This window comes from Balaenoptera musculus, chromosome 3 (genome assembly GCF_009873245.2).
Source record: "Balaenoptera musculus isolate JJ_BM4_2016_0621 chromosome 3, mBalMus1.pri.v3, whole genome shotgun sequence".
Classification (NCBI taxonomy): domain Eukaryota; kingdom Metazoa; phylum Chordata; class Mammalia; order Artiodactyla; family Balaenopteridae; genus Balaenoptera; species Balaenoptera musculus.
The window spans coordinates 104980575-104995990 of record NC_045787.1 but is presented as its reverse complement, the minus strand read 5'-3'; the positions used below and the strand labels follow the sequence as shown (position 1 = coordinate 104995990).

General features: G+C 41.9%; 1 protein-coding gene across 1 annotated transcript in view; it reads right to left on the bottom strand.

The window, feature by feature from the left end:
* Nucleotides 1-217: 217 nt before the first annotated feature.
* The window catches only part of CCDC192 (coiled-coil domain containing 192), a 228233-nt gene continuing 213034 nt past the window's right edge, over nt 218-15416 (bottom strand). Inside the window, exon 6 of the mRNA XM_036847282.1 lies at nt 218-504. Within this exon, the coding sequence (XP_036703177.1) occupies nt 218-504 (287 nt within the window). The remainder of the gene's footprint in view (nt 505-15416) is intronic.

Here is a 15416-nt window from a genome sequence, read left to right as displayed (position 1 = left end):
ACAGCTGTGTGGATTATGTGACAAATGTCTAAAGGGGAAACATACAGTGTTTGCGTCTGAAGACTTCCCTTTGTTTTGTTTCCTTCCAATATGAACCTTATAGAATAGGTCAAACCCATGAACTGGAACTTGAGTTTGCCAGTGAGTCTGCTTGGGCTCTGGACTTTACCTTGATGACACTTAATAAACTTTTATTGTTTTTTTTAACTAAGAATCTTTAAATATCCTCGTCATAGACCACAGGAGTGATGCTATTATTAAAGAAAATTGGGGCTTCTTGTAAACATTCTGGAGAGTCTTTGACCTCTGGGAAAGGATGGGCCTCCCGCTCGGCGTCCAGCTGCTGAATCTTCCTTTCCTTTTCTTCTAAAATTTCTTCCAGCTGAGTGATCTTCTCAGTCTGATGGGAAACCTGTGTCGACAACTCCATAATCAGGTTGATTTTTCGGTCACCTTCTTCCACAGGCGAGAGACCACCACAGCACTCTTGCAGTGAGCTGTCTTCTAAAGCAAACAAGAAAAGGAAAGTCTGAACAGTTTTAATTGGATTTCCCAGAACTCAAAGAGAGGGAAGATGAAAAAGCTTCATTTCTCACGTTCTTAAAAGAGAACACAGATGTTGCGTCATCTGGCCAGATATACTGAGAACGGAATCTGGACCCAGTGTGGGGAAAGACTCTGGGTGCTCATGAAAAGAAATCTTAGAAGCCTCTGGAGAGGGAGGAGAATCAGTCTTTGCCAACTCTTGTTTATACGCATTTAGCTTTCAATTAACCATGGGAATGAGCTGTCCTTGAAAATCCAATCTACAAACAATAGCCATCTCAGATTTCATGTTATCTTTTCTTAAGAATTCTTCACAAGAGCTACAATCAAGTAGAAATACACTTCAATGTGAATTTTAATTTGACTGGAAAAAAAAAAGTTGCCATCACTTTGGGGAAAAGTGGTAATGAGAATAGACTAGTTTCTTAACCCAAGTCAGCTTTAGAGTTGGCAGGGGTGTAATTTGAGGTGATCAGGAAAACTCTGTAGCATGGTATAGAGATTAATCTCTTTTAGGTCTGAATACTTTTTAGCATGTCAATAAAATCACAAATGCCTCCTGAATGTAAAACCTTATCTTTATCAATTTCTATCAGCTAACCCCTCAGATAAGGATAAAGATCTGAGTAAGGAAGGAGAGAGAGGCTCTGTCAAAGAGATAAAAGATTAGTGAATGGCAGCAGGAAATCCTTGAAAACAAATATCACGAGATGGTCAAAAAAATTTAACTACTGAAAGGAAACCTCATTCTACTAGATTTTAGCAGTACCACCCTCCACATCACTCTCATCCTGAAATTTTGACCATTCAAATAATTTCTCTATGTTGTATAAAAGGCAGACTTCAGCTATAAAAAGTAAGGGACATCAAGGGCTTGGGTACCATGGTAGGATTAATTGAGCTAATAGCATATGAATGAACTTGACACATGGTGTCGACAGCTAATTGCTGTAATTGAAGGTCCAGCCTCTACTCAAACCGCAGTGAAAACAAACCCACAGCTGCACCTGAAAGAAACATAACGTTAAGTCCAGGGTACAAAGGCCTGCTACTATTGTGTACCTATACACCTGTTAAAGCTGGGGCAGCTTTGTTGTGATAGCCCGTGCAGGCAGGGAATCACCCATTTCTCAGCAAATAAAACTAATTTGTGGCCATCATTTTCTCGAGAAGTCAGGGGGTGAAAGCTTGAGCACCACATTGCACACTGGACACAATGCTTTGGCTTCACAAAAGGGATGAGAGGAGAGACCAGGCTGTTCTCTGCTTTTAGAAATTACTGTCAGCAATGTACTACGTTTCAAGAATCTAAGGAGAAATCTTTGTTCTGAACATATGCGATTCTAACGATAATATTTAAGGAGATGGTAGTTTGGGTCTCTTTCTTAAAAAGCAATGAAAAAAAATCTCAAATTGCGAAGAAGCATTTAATTTGTGCCCTCTTCAAGAGGCCTGTGCTTTCAAGCCCAGGAGAGGGAGTCCATAGGATGGGGGTGGGGGGGCTTCCTCATTTGCTGATGTGCTGGGCCTCACCTTTCCTTTTCTCTGACTACAGCTGTGCTGCCCAATATGGTAGCCACTCACCACATGCTGCCATTAACCAACTGAATGTGGCTGGTTTGAATTGAGATGTGCTGCAGGTATAAAATACATATTTGATTTGGAAGGCAGTTTGAAAATAATGTGAAATATCTCATTACGCTTAAAAAATGGATTATGTATTAAAATGATATATTTTAGATATACGTTGCACTAAAATATATTTTTAAAATCAATCTTACTCATTTGTTTGTTTTTACTTCTTAAAAATGTGGCTACTAGAAAATTTAAAGTATCATTTGTGGCTCTCATTATAGTTCTATTGGATAGTGCTGAGCTGGAGTTTCCTTTTGGATGAGCACTCTTTTTTTTAACATCTTTATTGGAGTATAATTGCTTTACAATGTTGTGTTAGTTTCTGCTTTATAACAAAGTGAATCAGCTATATGTATACATATATCCCCATATCTCCTCCCTCTTGCGTCTCCCTCCCACCCTCCCTGTCCCACCCCTCTAGGTGGTCACAAAGCACCGAGCTGATCTCCCTGTGCTATGCGGCTGCTTCCCACTAGCTATCTGTTTTACATTTGGTAGTGTACATATGTCCATGCCACTCTCTCACTTCGTCCCAGCTTACCCTTCCCCCTCCTCATGTCCTCAAGTCCATTCTCTACGTGTGTGTCTTTATTCCTGTCCTGCCCCTAAGTTCGTCAGAACAATTTTTTTTCTTTTTTTTAGATTCCATATATATGTGTTAGCATACGGTATTTGTTTTTCTGACTTACTTCACTCTGTATGACAGTCTCTAGGTCCATCCACCTCATTACAAATAACTCAATTTTGTTTCTTTTTATGGCTGAGTAATATTCCATTGTATATATGTGCCAGTCTTCTTTATCCATTCATCTGTCAATGGACACTTAGGTTTGGATGAGCAGTCTTTGAAACACAGGTGGATGTGTTCCCTACAGATGGCTCTAGTTAACATGTACAGTTGTTATTCGGGAGGGAGGATTGCTGGTCCTCAACTATTAGCACAGAGATCATGTCTTCTGTTACTCTAGAAGGTAGAGGCATGGAAATCTGGGCTTGGGACAATGGGTTCTTAGGGGTTGAAGTGAGTTTCAACAGGAGAGGAAAGAATAGAAGGGAAGTGGCAGCAAGCGGCAGTGGGAAGATGTTGAGGAAAGGAATGGCAGGCAGGATAGAGAGGGCTGGGCACCGTGAGGCTCAGGGACAGAGGGGGCATCAGAAGCATCTCTCCTTGTCTATGTCTGTCAGATTCTCCTTTCTCGTTGACCTCTCCTTCAATATTTTCTTTCCCCAGTTTTCCCCTCTTTTTAGGAGAAGTTATTTTCTACCAATTGCACAGGAAAGAAAGGAGTTTAGCATCACTCCCAAAGGCAAACTGGTCAAAAATATATTTTTTTAATTTGTTTTTTAAAAAAATAATGCAATATAGGTAAGATACTTTGTTCACTGAATTCTAATGATAAAGGGGTAAAAATGCAGCAGGGTGGCCTTACATAGGCAATCACAGTCACCAGGTCTATATCCTCTGTCTCTGCCCTCTCGGAAGAGTGTAGTAGAGGGAGAAAGTAGAATGACAATGAGAGAAAGAGAGTCAGGGTGTCTTGGTTAGCTCAGGCTACCACAACAAAATACCGTAGACTGGATATCTTAAAGAACAGAAATTTATTGTCATAGATCTAGAGCTTGGAAGTCCTAGATCAGGGTGCCAGTGTGGTTGGGTTCTGGTGAGGACTCTCAGCCTGATTTGCAGACAGCTGCCTTCTTGCTGTTTCTGCACATGGTAGAGAAAGAGATCACAGGTTCTCTGGTATATCTTCTTATGAGGGCACTAACCTCATTCAGAGGGCCCTGCCCTCATGACCTCATCTAACCTAATTACCTCCCAAAGGCACCATCTCTAAATACTAGTACATTGGGGGGTTAGGGCTTCAACATACGGATTTTTGTGGGGGACACAATTCTGCCCATAGCACAGGGAGAAGATAATTGGAAAAAGCGTAGCGAAGAAACATGAGGCTGAAAAAAGGAGAGATGGCATGAGACCTTTGATTCCTACTGTAATGTTTTCATGTATTACATGAAAATGCCGATAAGGAGACAAGCTAAACAATGGGTGCACCAAAAAGATTTCTCATACAAGTATATTTTACCATTAAATGACCTCTTTACACATATAAGAAAAATATTTTTGTTCCATTTCTAAACACATATGAATAATAAAAGTGTTTTAAAGTTTTCAATAAAGTGAGGGACTCCAGGATTCACATCCTATTTGTATTGGAAATAGCCCAAGGCCACTCCAGTAAGTTTTTCAGACTCTACCACTAACCTTCGCATAATCTGGTCTGCACTGCTCTTCCCTACTCCAAACTCCCTCATCTGTAATAGGAAAGGATGTGTGTCCCTAAGGTCCTGACAGCTCTACATGCCCCCAGATCTCAAACACCTGTTGTCTTCCGAGGCCTTTTGCTACAAGCTCAGATAGTCTTGCCAAGGCCATGGCTGCCTGAGATGTGGAGGATTCTGTCTGCTGACCTGATAATCTCAGGTTTAACCTCATACCCAGAGGCAGTAGGAGACCCAGAGACAAGAGAGAATCTTCTCTCTGTCAGACAGAGGGGGCAAACCTGATTAGCGACAGTCAGGGTATGACGTCATCACAATTGCTACTATTGTAGAGGCTTTTACAAGCATACATTATTTTTCAGGATTTCCCCTCTTTCTGCCTTACAAAGGTGGGAAGCAGGAGTGAGACTGTGGGTTTAGGGTCATGGCAAAGAGGAGGCATGAGAAGGGGTGGTGATAGTTGTGCAGGTTTAGAAAGAGGACAGACAATAGGAGCCTTCTTCTTCCAGCTGGGCCAGGCTACGTTCAAGTTTCTACGTCACCCTTGAAGGACAAAATGCCTTTGGCCATTTCCAGCTTCCCATTCTTTATACCCTCAAAACCTTCATGCTCTTAGCAAAGTGTCACATGAGAGTCATGTCAAAAATGACTAAATTGACAACAGCAGAGGTAATTGTAGTTTGAGAAGCTTAGGGACTTAGAGTTGGAATGTGCACTTTGGGGGTGCTCTGATCTCACCTGTACAGGAATTATTTCTGCAGCATCCCTAAATGATGATTTTCTAAGTGGCTTGCAGACATTGGTGTCCCTCAAGCTCTTCCTGGGTCAGCTGCCAATCGTAATCAAAGAATGAAATTTGCATTTTGCCACAAGTGCAGCTGCCTGTTGTTATAGAGCTATCTGACAGGTGGAAGGCTGTCATGGACAGACTGGAGGAGAGCAGGGTACAACTTACAGCTAATCAGAGAAAAGAGATGTAGTGTAGAAAGGTGGCCAATAAATGGCTGGAAAGCTTTTTTAAATTTTTATAAATATTTCTTTCTAAAAAGGGGTGTTCCCCTTTCCATCCCTTTACTGATGTCACCACCCAAAAATGTTCATTGAACAGAGAAACGCTGAGAACCACTGATCGAGCATCTGATTCCAATACATCTAACAGTGGGAAACACACTTCTTCCCAATTAGATCTCAAGCATCCTTCATGGTCATCTTTTTCATTCATTCATTCATTCATTCATTCAATAATCAGTTCGGTAACTGGGACCCTGCACATCGAGAATAAATCAGATGCCTGCTGGCTCCAGTCACAGTTCCATGGTTGGGTAGGAGAGGCAACACTGAGTTAGGCCCTAGAGGACACACAGGATTTAGCTTAAACAAGCACCTCCACTGGGTACTCACCTGTGGACATTTACTTTTCTCTCTGCCTTTCAAGCTGACGGCTGAGGCTGCCAAGTATTTACTCAATAAGAAAGACTCCCACCGGTGAGGTGATTAAATACCTCGCTCCCTCAGAGGCACCCAGGATTACTGAAGTCTGCCTTCAACTCTGCCCAGAGAGGTTCCATTAAAACATAGGTTGGGGGCTTCCCTGGTGGCGCAGTGGTTGAGAATCTGCCTGCCAATGCAGGGGACACGGGTTCCAGCCCTGGTCTGGGAAGATCCCACATGCCACGGAGCAACTGGGCCCGTGAGCCACAATTACTGAGCCTGCGCGTCTGGAGCCTGTGCTCCGCAACAAGAGAGGCCGCGATGGTGAGAGGCCCGCGCACCGCGATGAGGAGTGGTCCCCACTTGCCGCAACTAGAGAAAGCCCTCACACAGAAACGAAGACTCAACACAGTCATAAATAATAAAATAAAAAAAAAAAACAAAAACAAAAACATAGGTTGGGTATAAACACTCTCTTGTCCAAAATTCTTCAGTAGTTTTTCATTTCATGTAGACTAAAAACCCAAGTGCTTACACCGACCCATGTGATCTGGCCCCCTGTGCCTCGCTGACACACCTCCTATGCCCCCTCCTCTCCTCATTCACCCTGCTACATTCCCACCAACATCTTCGCTATTCCTACCAGACCCAGCATATTCCCACCCCAGGGCCTTTCCATTTGCTCTTTCCTCTGCCTGATAATGGTACCCCTGATCTACACATGGCCAGTTCCCTCAATTCCTTCAGGTCTTTCCTCTCCAAAGTCACCTTGATATAATGAAGCCTTCCCTGGCCATCATGTCTGAAACGTCAACCCAACCCCCATTGCTGAACATTTCAAATCCCTGTTCCCCGCTTTGGTTTTACTGACATGCTACATCTGACTACTCTATATTTTATTTTTATCTTGTCGCTAGTCTCTCTTCTCCACTAGAATAAAAGCTTGGTGAGGGCAGAGTAGCTTCACTACTGTATCCTCTGTTCCTAAAACAGCCTTGGCGCATAGTAGATACTCATTTGTTAAGTGAATAAATGAATGAAAGTTAAGTGCATAAATGATACAAAATCACCATGGCAATGATCAGTCCAGAGGTTTCAATTGGTATATCACTAGGCTGGCCCCTTGGTTTTTTCACCAGGCACATTTTTTCTTCAAACAAAAAATTTCACTACTGCAATCTTTAAAGATAATAAGCTGTTATGATTGTACAACATTGCAATTAACTTTTCCGAGTTTAATTTTTTTTTAATAGAAAAGTGGAAAAGTTAGAGTAGATCTCTTCCAGATCTATGGCTTAGATTCTATAAGCTATAAAAATGGTTTTCCGAGTTGTCCACTCACCTTTACAGAATCTGGATACCTCTTCCCAAGATGGATTTGACCAGCACTGCAAGTGACATACTATTACAAAAAGAAACCTGGTAAGGCAAGATTATTTACAACTAGAGTCAAAAGACAATCCTCCAAGCATGGCTTGAACATGACCCTTACCCTGAAAAAGCAAACAGGAAACAAATGGCCAAGGAAATTGGCATTCCAGAATCTAAAATTCAGATTTGGTTTAAAAACCACAGAGCAAGACAGGGACGATTGGGGTTCAGCTCCTTCTTAGGAGAAGACCAAATCCATGGACAGAACCAGCCTCAGCCTTATACTCAAGAATACTTACCACAAGGAACCACACGAGACCAGACATCCGTCCCAAGATCTCAATCAAACATTCTAGTTCAAGTCTTCAAGAGGAACCAATTCCTTGATACTGCAAACAGAAAAACACTAGCCAAACAGGCATTCCAGAATCGAGAATTCAAATGTGGTTTCAGGACCCAAGATCTCTGTACCCTGGGCAGAGCAGAAGTGAGCCTGTGAATTCCTTGGTAGATGGCCCAAATGGGAGACCTGGTCTGACAGCTCTGCAACACGAAATTGACCTGTGCACTCTCCCAGGCAGATCTCATCATTTTCCTTCCTCCAGTTCTTTCAGCAGGAACCAACCATTTCTACCTTTCTCCCATCCCACGTATCCTCTGTCCCTTGTGTGATCCAAGGACAAAGTGTCATGATGCAGCCCATGCAGGCTGTGCAGGGAGGAGAGAACTCTCCTCTACTCTAACACTCGGGAATTATGTGCCAGTACTGCTGACTATGGGAGGAGACCCAGATACTCAGTATCCTTTCCGACCCCAATACCAAAAAGAACACCAGGATCACCAAGAACAGACTGACATGGGACTACTGTAGTTGGAAGACTATTCTCAGCCTCAAGCTGAGCACAAAAAATGACCACCACAGGATCTGGGCCAGGTGGACATATCTGACTTTCTGCAGTGGTGGGATGAGTGCTGCCAGGCTCTGATTGCAGAGTGGGATCCTCAAAAAGGGACCCACTGAGACAGACTGGTGGCCACAGCACACAGAGTCATGCCCTCAGCCAACAGCACCAGCAATATATAGAAACCTCAAGAAGCCTTTAGGTCAATTCCTGCTATCCACAGATTGTCAGTAAAAGGTACAAACTTTTTTGAATCTTGATCCCCAGAAAGAGGACCCTCCAGGATTTTCAGGCTCTTCTGAACACTCTGCAAAGCTCAGCAGGGCTTGGGCTTCAGGAGGAAGAAAATAGCATTCTGAACCTGATCCAGGCCTCCTTTTTTTTTTGATGCAGATCAGAGCAATTTAAAGAACAATGAATAAGGAAATCATCCTGTCAGGGACAAAACTAAAGCAGGGGAAAGGAAAAAAACACTTGAAAACCAACATGGGGGTTGTTTTTCTTGTGGGCAGTGGTTATCTTCTGTACTCCACTAAGTGAAGGATTGTTTCCAAGCTCCACACTGCCTCTGGAAGCACCATGGGCACTAGGTGGTGGACATGTCTGCTGAATTCTTGCAGAAAAAAAGTATTTTACTGAAGAATATGACCTTCTCTCTGTAACCACCACATCCTCCACAGTCTGGAAAATCCACAAACTGTAACCTAACTCAGGCGAGAACAGATCTCTGAGGGACATATTAGAACTTCTTTCCCTCCTGGCATCATGAGAGGGCAAACTTGAAATTAGTTCACTGTGTAGAAAATGAAGGGATGCTGTACTTCCTGATGATGTGAGCTCTTAAAAGCGAGCTTTTCCCCAAAGCTCCGAGGGTTTAAATTGCGAACTAGATACTACCTCAGCATCCATCATTAAGGGAATGATTAAATGGATTAGGACAAATCCATAATACTGAGTAATTTTCACTTAGAAGTGTATTTTTACTTTGACTATTTAAAACATACAAAAAATTACAAGGAAATTATAATAGCAATACCATATCATCACTGAACATAGTCTAATGATGCTAATATTTCCACATTTTTAGTTTTTTGTATATATTTGCATATATGTATATATATATGCCCATAAGATTTCTCCTCTTATTATAAATACATTATATATTAATCTAAAACCTGGGATAACCATTCTCATTCTCAGTCTTCTCCCTTCTTTTGAAAAGGTAAATTCTGAAAACAGATTTTGGTAGATGTGGGTTTACCTTGGCAATAAAAATGTCTTTAAAAAAAAAAATGGTTTTCCAAGTTGGCATCTGGCAAGCCCTGTCAATATGGAGAATCCAGGGCCTCACTGCTGAAATTCTGCTCAGGTGAATCTAGGAGGATGTCTGGGAATCTATATTTTTACAAAGCTCCCTGGGTAATTCTGATGATCAGCTGGTTTTCGCACTTGAATTTCTGCTGACCTACAGTAGACGTGGCGAACAAAGCTTTTGGCGAAGTCCTAAGAGGCAGGCCAGGAGTCCCCTAGGCAAGTCCCTTCTTGACAAGGCTGCTGTGCACAGAGCTAGAGGAGAGAGGTCACGTCTGATGCGCTCTTTGTGTCGCTCCCTGTTTACCCGAAAGGGCTCCGCCTGCAAGTGTAACTAGCTGACCCAATGCATCCGTGGTCCTCACAGCCCTGCTCCTCCTCTAATTGTCTTAAATCTCATCTTGCCAGTTCTAACATGGCTAAATTATCTCCAAAATACCCAGAGAAAATGATGAGTGTTTGGGAGGTTTTGTTTTTGCTTCTGTTTCCCAGGGCATGGATGGATCCATTTCCTCAAAAGCTGATCTGGAGAGGAGTCTCTCTTTTCCTTCCCATGAGGAGTGAGTGGGAGGGGGAGTGAGTCAGATGAAAGGAAGGGAAGGGAAGGGAGAGATCAAGCCTTGGGGTGGAAGCATGGTGACCCCCAGCTTCCAAAAGTGTTTAACAGCCACCACGGCCATATAGGGAGCGAGTGAATCCCCTCTGCAGATCTGAATCCAGGGTTTTCTTCCTGGAGCTTGCTGGAGTCGTGATATGTCCAAGAAAACCGATAAGAACACTGTCGCAGAAAGACATGTGAATACCTTGGCACTAGCTTGGGAGGTGGGGGAGAGCTGTTTGTATGGGAAAGCAAGTGAGAACGTCTCAAAGATGGTGCCACAAAATGAATACAGGCTGGGACATGATGGAGGGGGGAACACCCAGTGGCCAGAAATTGCTGGGTGGGCAGAATGTAGTGCTGTGTTCCACCTCCTACCTACACCAGTAGGGCAAAGGTTTTGCTAGGGTGAGGGTAGGACAGCATAAGTTAACTTACTCCATCACTCCCTTTCGGGGCATGGTTCCTTCCCACCCACTGCAGGGTCTCAGATCAGAGCAGACTGTTCTGCAGAGGGGTTCTTTGATAAGACACAAGAACACTGGCAGCGTAGCAGTGCACCTGAGTTACGCCAAGAGGAAATCCATCTCAGCAGAAGAAAGGTGTTTTGGAATCTCTCTCACCTCTTCCTATGAGCAGCCCTGAAGTCCCCTCCCATAGGTCTGGCTCCTCAGAAGAGAATAATGGATGAACACAATGACTGACAGCCTGGCCAGAGGCTGAAAGGTAAATATGGCTCCTGGTAAGGAAACAGAAAATTCAAGGGAACGGGAGACCCAGGAGTTTGGGAGAAAGGAAGAAAAGGAAGAGACAATAGATGAAGGACAATTTTTGTGCTTATCTGAAGTGGAATCCATATGGATTCTACTGAAGTGAATCTGTATGGACTCAGAGTCACTTGGAGGAATAAAATAAAGATGATTTCCATCATTTGAACCACGTGTTGCACTAGAGCGACTAGCAGTGAGACTTCCCTGCTTTTCTTCCTGGGTGCACGGGGGTTATATGAGCCTAAGTCCTTGTCAAATGAGGAATGCCAATTTACTTTGTGTTAATTTTCAAAAGATAATATAGTTTCTGGTGTTGTATGGCATTGAGAAATAAAATGATGCTGTAGTAATAATAGTATTGGCAGGGTTATTTTTTGCTAATGAAAATTAGCTGTGGAGAAAGATGGGATAAAGGAGTCATCATTTTTGTTGACCAGGACTTTGCTTGTGTAAACTATGTAGGGGAACGGGGTTTGTGGAGAGGAGGTAGAAGTCATTTTAGTGTCACTGACTTGACACTGCCATTACATGTCTGTGACAACAGGACCCTTGGGTGCAATCATGTTCCTATGCAAAATTTTGAGTGACTTGTACAGCTCTGCTTCACAACACACAGCTCTCTTTCTTCCCTCTCACCTTGCCCCTCATTTTCTTCCTTTTGATTGATTAGCCCTGGGCTGACTGTGATGGCACCATTGAATTTTTCCAGTCACCAAGATACAGTGCTAGGTCTGGACTCAGTATTTCTTGGCTGGAGTTAAGGAATCTCTGCATAAGGTGTAATAAATTGCAAAAAAAATACTACAGTGGCAAAGACTCTCTCCTTGACCAAACTTGAGTCAGGCTCCTCTGGGCCGTTTTCTTGACTAGACCTCATCCTTGAGCCTTGTCCTCAAGAGTCCAGTTGTAGCAAGACTCCTGCTAAGTTACTTTAGCAAGAATCTCCCATCCTTGGTATCTGATCACCCTCAATTTCTGATCAAATTCCTCATCCTCCTCCACCCCAGGTGATATCTGGTGAGTAATGAGAAAAATCTATCCATTATCGGAGGCCCAGAAGCTGCTTAGCCAGGGGACTTGGATTTCAACTAAGGGAAACTCAGGATTCCCAAATGGATAGAGGTCTGGATTCCAGGCCCTCCTGTATCCTATGGAATCTTATGCCATTGTTAGTCCCTCTTCCTTGTAAATGTTAACTTTTTACTGGCTCCAAGCGATTAGCATTTAAATGTAACTCAGTTGCTACCATCTTAGAAAGGAAATAAAATCTTTTTACTACTTGAAGCCTCTTCAGCTGTTGCTCTACCACTGTATTACCCTTCACGGATACATCTCTTGGAAACGTTGTCTATACTGTGACTCCCTTTCCGAATACCTGCCTCACATTAACCCATTAAAAGCACTCTAACTTTTGGTTTTAACGACATTACTAAGCTAAGATTTGCTGAAGTTACTAATGTCACTGAATCCAATGGACTTGCTTCAGTGTTCATCATGAATGACCTCTGAGCACTTGCCACTGTTGACAGCCCCCTTTAAAACACTCTTCACTTGACTTCTATAATCTAATGCTTTGTTTTCCTCCAAACTTTCTGAATACTCCTTTGGTCTCATTTTGTGGGCTCCTCAGAGCAATTACTGCAGGGAGATCCTTACATTCCTCGTCTTAAACTTTCTTCTTTCTCTCTATAGATAATTTCATTTACTCCTGTGGCCATGGTCGTAATCTATTTGTGTGAATGATGCCCAAATTTACAACGCTAGGTCGCACATGAGCTCTGGACCTTGGACTCCTCTCTTGAGATATCTCATAAACTTCTCAGATAAAATATGTCCCCAGCTGAACTCATTATCTAACGTACAAAACTGATCTCCTTCCAGTATTTCCTAGCTGAGTAAAATGGCATCGCCACACATCTACTTGCTAAGGACAGAAACCTGAGAGTTACTTTAGATTTCTCCTTTACTCCCAACCTCTTCCATCCATCTTGTCACAAAGTCCTGTAGATTCAAACCTCTAAATAATGCTTAACTCTGTCTAACTGTCTCCATACCCATGAGGTCAGGCAAGACGCTCCTGCAACATCTTTCACCTCCGTGGCCTTGTAATTCTTATGCAAAAATTATTTTTAAAATCTCTGTGAGGTACTATTTTATCAAGGACTTTTCCAAACTCCACTATTTGCCCCTCAGTTTTAGTCCTTTATGGCCAAAAGGAACTAACAAGCTGCTGGGGACAGCTTATCAGGTGATACATATGGGCTTTAGAGTGGTACACCTGAGCACTTGGACATTTATTGCTGGAATCTACAGGGTCCAATTAAGAAGAGACCAAGTGAAAAGTGCGTTTCAGGGAACGAACCATAAAAGTGGTTTAAGTGCATGAGAAGCAATAGTAGAATTGAAATGCGTAAGAAAATATCAAAGGAGGGAGGCCCTTGTACACTTGAGAGGAATTACAGAAACAAATACTGCTTATCAGTCTTACCTCCTATACAAGTAATTGTACCTACCTTTATTTTTATTAACTTTTTCTTTCACTTTTTTTGTGTGCAATTGGTGTTAGTTTAAATTTCACAGAAATTAGACAATAGTAAGTTATTAACAGTTAACGGTACCTGACTCAGGGATGGGTGGGGACCAGGCGCACCTCTGTTAAGTTAAACTGGTGACATAAAGATGTTCTGTTCCTGAGGACAGCCTGTGGAGCATGATTCTTTCACTTCCTCCTCCCAGTGGAATGCCATTCCAATTTTATCAGCTTGATTTTATTTTTTTGAAATTTCAAGATGTAATTTCATCTTGAAATTACAAAAGATAATTCAAAAGCGATGGAGAAATTCCCCAAGAGGGAACTCAAACAAGCTGTTCTTTATTTAGGAAATCTTCTGATATTTCGTGCAAATTCATAGATGTTTTCTCATTAGTCACCTACTCTGTCACGTAAATTATACGCCTTGAGAACATGATCAAAGCTAATGGTAAAGGAGCTATTTTCAGGTTGGGCTTAAGTCCAAGGCACTTTAGAGAAGCACAAAAAATCGTCTAGGAGACTAGTGAAACACTTAGCAAAATGCTTCCATCCTGATACTAGGAAATTTTATATATATTTTGGATGTATTGTACATAAACTTTGGAAAAATAATACTTATAATTTTTAGGGATGTCAGAGAACTTCCATAACTATGATTTCACTTTTTTCTTTTTTCCATAGCCCCCTCCTCCATACTTGTAAGAGAGAGAAAAGAGGGGAGGGGGGGAAAAGGAAGTGGGGAAAGAATGAACATTTATAGAACACTTACTTTATGTCATTTTACTAAGCACTTGTTTAGCAATCATAACAAAGGAGAATAAATCTTTATGTTTTGTTTCTGTTATTATGACTGATGCCACTAGAATCCTTATATAGGACCAGATCTGAAGTATGCAGGCCACTTTACAATTTTATCACTCCACTCCACCTCTGCTGTCAGGTATTCATGTAAATCCATGCAAGCCTTGGCCCATTAGCATATCCTCCTGATCTGAGGTCACAACATATCCATAGGGGTCATTTTCTGAGCACTTCTCAATTGATTATGGAATATTCCTGGCTTTACAAGAATAAAATAACAAGCCAGGTGTCTCATTCTTTTTTGTTTTCATCTATTATTAATTTCTGATCAGAAAAATGCTAAGATAACAGGAATCCTAGGAATTGGCAGCAAGATTACCATTAAGACTTGTGGGCATTTGTTCTGGCCACTTTCCAAGATGACCCTCCCAGTGTCTCTAGGTTCTAACCACCTGGATAAACAAATGCTTAGTGACACGTTCGTTTTCAGCAGGCCAAGTTCTCGTTTTTGTCTCTGGTTTAAGATATAGAAATTATTTAAATTTAATCTGTATTATGTATTATTTGGTAACTTCTATTCTTTAAACCACTTAAATTGAACCTTCAAATGAGAAAGTGTGCCTAAAATTGTAAAAGTTTCTGTTTTTTTAAAGACTCAGAATGGATTTAGTCAATCATGTAAGGTGATTTTTACTTGAGATTAACTTCAAAGAATCAATACCGTCTGTGAATATATCAGTCAGGGTGATTTCAGCTTGGAATAACAGGACATGTGACTTGCAGCAACTTAGACAATGGGGAGTTTATTATTGCACGTAAGGTGACGTCTGGGGAATTCCAAGTTAGCTCATTCTGTGGCTCACGGAAGCCAGGTTGGCTTCTCCTAAATTCTCTTGTTTCTCCCTCTTATTTGCAAGGTGGCTGTTCTTTACAGGGCATTGTCTAAAAGTTGGAAGACAAAGGAAAGTCTTGTCTTTTTAAGAGTTAGGAAATCTTCCATGACGCCCACAGCAGATTTACCTTACGTGTCTTTGCCTATGGTTCATATCACATTCCTAAAGTAGCCCTTGATGCAGAAGTAGAATCCCCATTATTGGTTAAGACTAATAAACATTAACATTTTAGGGTGGGTGGGGAGGACCTTTGAAACACATTATCTGCCTAAATTACTAATAAAACTGGGATTCCGTTAAGAAGGAGGAAGAATAGTGTTTTTGTTTTTTTTTTTGATGTGT